Source organism: Bidens hawaiensis, unplaced genomic scaffold, assembly GCF_021521415.1.
Source record: "Bidens hawaiensis isolate Kalapana, Puna unplaced genomic scaffold, B.hawaiensis_p1.1 tig00040833_1, whole genome shotgun sequence".
Lineage (NCBI taxonomy): Eukaryota > Viridiplantae > Streptophyta > Magnoliopsida > Asterales > Asteraceae > Bidens > Bidens hawaiensis.
The window spans coordinates 40,313-45,316 of NW_027505685.1; the positions used below are offsets into that span (position 1 = coordinate 40,313).

Genomic DNA, 5,004 nt, shown 5'->3' on the forward strand with positions numbered 1-5,004 from the left:
TCACCGCCGGCTCAGTGAAAGATTCAGTAAATATGGCACTGACAGCCGGCGGAGATGTCGTCACAGTTGGAACAGTTGGCTCATCCGGGTGAGCAACTGAACCAACTGAAGTAGGCGCAGACGCCTGGGTCATCGCCTCAGGTAGGTTGACCAAACCTACCGTCATGGGTCCGGAGGTGCTCCTCCCCGCTCCACCCTGGAATGCGGTAGCATCCACGCCTGCACAAAGAAGATATATAAGTATAATGATGGAAAGCTATGAAGTTAAAAGTAAAGGAAGTTTGTACTTACGGGTTTTCTTGAGCCTAAAAGTGCGAACAGGCGGGGACGAACCCGATGGAGCCGGCCTCTTTACGCCGCTCACCGTCGTCATCTTGGGCTGCCCGGAGGTGACAGTCGTCGCAGCCTCCGGAGCAGTGGTCTTATCACCACCTGGGTTCCCCGCCACCTCTTCGTTTTCGGTCTTTGAATCAGACCGATTCACCGGATCGGCAGTGGAGGCAACCTTCGCCTTCCCCTTCCCGCCGGCAGCCTTCTTTTTCCGCACCAAAGGAGGACCATCTGCGGATTCCTTATCAGAAGACAAGATTAGAGGAATTCCAGCAGAGGTTTCAGCATTGAGAGGTCGAGGGTTGAATAACTCCTTACCTGGCCGCCCGGCGCTCAGGATCTCGTGGCCTGGCGGGTAGACCTCCACGAACCGATCCGCCGTCTGTTCAAGGATGGGCAACTCATTCTCATCTAGAGCACGAGTAACCATCCGAGCGGGACCATCAGCCTCCCGCAGATGCAGGAGCGACTGCAAGTCATTCCCCTCTGAAATAAAAAAATAAACAGTTAGAAGAATAACCTATATCAACAAAGAAGACAGAGCATACCGTAAGGGACAGAGTTCAAACCGTATTCGAGGACGATGGGAACCTGCGACGCCTCCTTCCACACCCGGCTCATCCCAAGCATCACCATCCCAGACTCCGCAAAGCGGTACACCGGAGTCTGGACCCGGGAGATCTTGGCGAACCACTCCGCCTCCTGGTAGTTGAGGGCGTGAAGGGCGGGGAGTGCTCTCCCATTCTTAAAGGTCATCGCAAGGGGGACGACGCGAGCGGAGATATAAAAAAACTCACGCTTCCACGACCGAAGACTACGCTCGGTAGCGCAGATCTTCAACCCCTTGATCCGATTGACCAAGGTGTACCACCCCTGGATGCACCTCCAGGAGTAGAAGGTCATCAACCGATCTACGTGGGGCTCCACGCCCAGAATGAGGCACACCCACTCAAAGTGGCGGATCTTGGCGATCGTCATCGGGTGTACCTCCGTCAGATGCACTTCGTGCCTGAAAAAGCGCCTGGAATGACCATATACTGTCACGTCGCCATAACTTCCTGCACGTCCTGACACTGTCAGAAGAAACCGTCGGACGACGTTTCAATAGTTTGGACTGTTCTTACCCTTTCACCAACTTTTCGAATTTCAAAAAGATTCAAAAGTAAGCGGAAAAATACCCCTTACCTTGGCAACCAAGAAACTATAAGACAGGTGCGAGTACAGTCTTAAGGCAAAACCCTTCACATACTTGGCACCTGAAGGGAATTGAAGCCAAGAATACCTCGGCAACCAAGTAACTATAAGACGGGTGCGAGTACAGTGTCAAGGCAAAACCCTTCACATACTTAGCACCCGCAGGGAATTGAAGCCAGGAATACCTTGGAAGTAAAGTAACTATAAGACGAGTACGGGTACAGTGTCAAGGCAAAACCCTTCACATACCTAGCACTCCACAGGGAATTGAAACCAAGAAGGATCTTCTGGGCAGTGCTTGCGGAAACGGGAATAACATCCCCGCATAGCGGGAACGTCGAGAACTAGACTGTTTGAACCTCCAAGATGGAATTGGTTGTTTAAACATAATTGATCACTATGTTCAAAACTACCAAAACCTCATGGAGAATCTACACAAGTGGAACTCAACGCTCCTGACTTGCGAGGAGGTTACAGACCTACCCGCATCACACCCAAAGATCAAGCAGAAAAGTCGGCAATTTCTGCGTGGCATTAGGAAAACCGCGGGAAGAATCCCCACGGAAAACCTTAAAACTAAAAACCCTTTTCAAAACCCCTTGCTAAAGTCCAAAAGTTCACCTCACTTATTATTAATTCATGAGAAGAACATTGGACTGGGGGGACTTGAGGAGGTAGGTCCCAGCAGAGCCTAGTTGGACCCGCAAGACTCACCTTGAAGAGGGACGTCTGCGCAAGGACCAACTGCTTCCGCAGGACCCACCATGCCCAGAGATGAAGACCTTACGCGCAGTACGCCAGCTGTTCCAGCAGGGAAAGCCTCCCAATGGTGAAGTACCCCGCCTGTTCCCGCAGCTGCGGATACAAGCCATCAGGGAAGGCTACCCGCACTAATAGCAAGGCTACACGCACAAGGCACTAACTCTTGATACTTCAGTAATGTCACCTGAAGGAATGAGCAAGGCGGGAATACTCCCGCCCAAATGAGCCAGTCCGTATGCTTCTGGAAGATCTTTTGTACTATACCTGCCAAGGTATGGGCAAAATAGACGATCTGACCAAAACAGCCCATGAACCAATCACAGGGTGACAGCTCACCGACAACAGTACGAGGAGGAGCACCCTCTAGTACTGTTTGTCACTATTAGCCGCTGCCTACTCACCAACCCTCACTGTGGGACGTGCGTAGCCTACAGTTGGTGGAACAGTGCATAGCCGGCAGTAAAGGAACAGTATACAGCCGGCCTTGTCACTATCAGCCGCAGCCTATCCACCAACCAGCATGGCTTGTGCGTAGCCCACTGTTGGTAGAACAGGAATACTATTAAGCCGGCTGTACCTTCTTGGAAACCTACCTTCGGCTATAAATGCTCCAACACCTTGGAATGGTAAGAACATTATCTGATCTCATTATCTTATCTTCTCTAGCAATCTCTTAATATACACTTATATTCAGAGCAATCTAGTCTGATTCTCACGCCGGAGGGTGGTCACAAGGAGGTACCCCCCCCTTCTCAGTGACGAGCTCACGGTGTCTGTTTTGCAGGTCATCAGAACAACCATCTTTGCCGGAACTAACCCTCGTGGGAAACATCTATTTAACCCCCAGATTATCCGTAATCTGCCCGAGGTAGATTAGTGTTTCTTCACATCCTCATTTCAGTACCGTAATTGATTTGAAAGTATTATATTTGTATATTTTATTAACGGTTTTCTGCATATTTATAACTTGTTGTAACTTGTTAATAATTTTGTTATTATCATTTATAAGGATATAGTTTTGATATACATGATCTCTAAATTCTATACAAAACTAGAAAATACTGATTCGGAAAATGTAGTCGAATTTTCATAAGCATAACTGATAACATGATATATGTTGGGAAATTAGTTTCTTACAAAATAAATTTTAAAAAAAATTGGTTTACTTCATCTTTTTTATAAACTACATAAGAATTATGATGGTTCAACACTCCAAACACACTAGTTCAGTAATTATCAAACAAATTTCCCCCCTCAAATACGTATGTGACAGTGCGTATACGTTTGTTTCACATCCATGGTAGCTATAGATGTAATATTTGAGCAGAAAATTGCTAATCAAATATCATATTGAAGATTAATTAACCTGAGATTATGAAACAATTCAAAACTCCATTCTTCTTAATGTTGAACGCTTACACGTTATTAAAACAACTAAGAGCAACCCAATCGAAGTTCCAAGTCCAAATCATCTGACTTTGATTCCCCAAGCAAACCGATCTCTGAATTCCATCTAACAATCTCCGAATTTGTTGCAACCTTACCCTCGTTTTCACTTGGAATACCATGAAACCCAAAACTTGGTATATGTGATTTCATCATGCTTACATTTTCTTCTTGTAAAGATGAGTAAGATGAGAAGGTTAAGCTTGATGACAAGTTTGAAGAAAAATGAGGTGAGAAACAAGGGTTATAAGAATTAGGGTTTTGATGGAGGCTGAGCTTGAACAAAGCACTATAACTTGACATTTGTTTAAGCCTGGCTCTATCTCTCCTATGAACATTCATGTGACCACCAAGAGCTTGAGCAGATCTAAACTCTCTTTTACAGAAAGCACAAGTGTAAGATCTTGGAGGCCATGCAAAACCATTAACCAAATGGTCTCCTGCCACCTCTCCAATAATATTATCTTGAACATCATCTCTTGAATCCTTGATAAACCTATGACATGTTGCTGATCTTGAACCAATAAAGTTGTGATCTTGATTCCACACACATTTACTTTTCTCCATTATTATCTTTTTTCTTTCTTTTTTAAGAAAGGCAATGAATCAAACCACAAAACCCTTGAAGATTATAACACAGCAAGAACTGCTGCATACAAAAACCAAGATTCAGATTTGGAGTTTATGGAGAGAGAAGAAGGTGGAAATTAATGCCATTAAGATTGTGGGGTAGTTATCTGAAAATGTTTGGAATGTTTGGTCACTAATTACCAAAAGTAGAATCCTATTAGTGACAGGGCTACACCTTTTTGCCAAATCTAGCACCGATATAATGGCTGTTTCTTTCTAATATTTGAATTATTTTGTACAAAACTATTTGTTTTACTATAGATACATATTATTCCAGTGGAATGGATGCCTATAATATGTGTCGGTTTGTAGAAGCAATATGATGGTGGTATTCTACATGAATGCTGCAAATTAATATCTCTGTGCAATCTGATACATATGAAAACAAAAGAGTTACAATTTACATAATTTGGATGGAACGGTCAAAGGAAAAAGCTACGTACTTGCACTATAACATTTAAGTGAAAACACATCCGTAGACATCATCGTTGTCACATCTGGAGCGACTTTATGTTTGTCTCAAATCTTATCAACAAAGATTTAATGTTGTTTCAACTTATATGATCTGCAAAAACGTGGACATGATGCTACTTTTTGGAGTGAGTTGACGGGTTTAATGGTCATATACTCATATTAAAACCG

The 5,004-nt window shown here is 44.4% G+C and overlaps 1 protein-coding gene across 1 annotated transcript; it reads right to left on the reverse strand.

The window, feature by feature from the left end:
- Positions 1 to 3,663: 3,663 nt before the first annotated feature.
- On the reverse strand, positions 3,664 to 4,299 carry LOC143614750 (transcriptional regulator SUPERMAN-like). Its single transcript, XM_077088091.1, has one exon. It carries the CDS (start codon positions 4,297 to 4,299, stop codon positions 3,721 to 3,723), a length of 579 nt encoding a protein of 192 aa, XP_076944206.1. The 3' UTR covers positions 3,664 to 3,720.
- Between the last annotated feature and the right edge of the window lie 705 nt (positions 4,300 to 5,004).

What these genes read in the sequence shown, in the direction of transcription:
- LOC143614750 (XM_077088091.1), bottom strand. Translation starts at nt 4,299, where the DNA reads ATGGAGAAAAGTAAATGTGTGTGGAATCAAGATCACAACTTTATTGGT.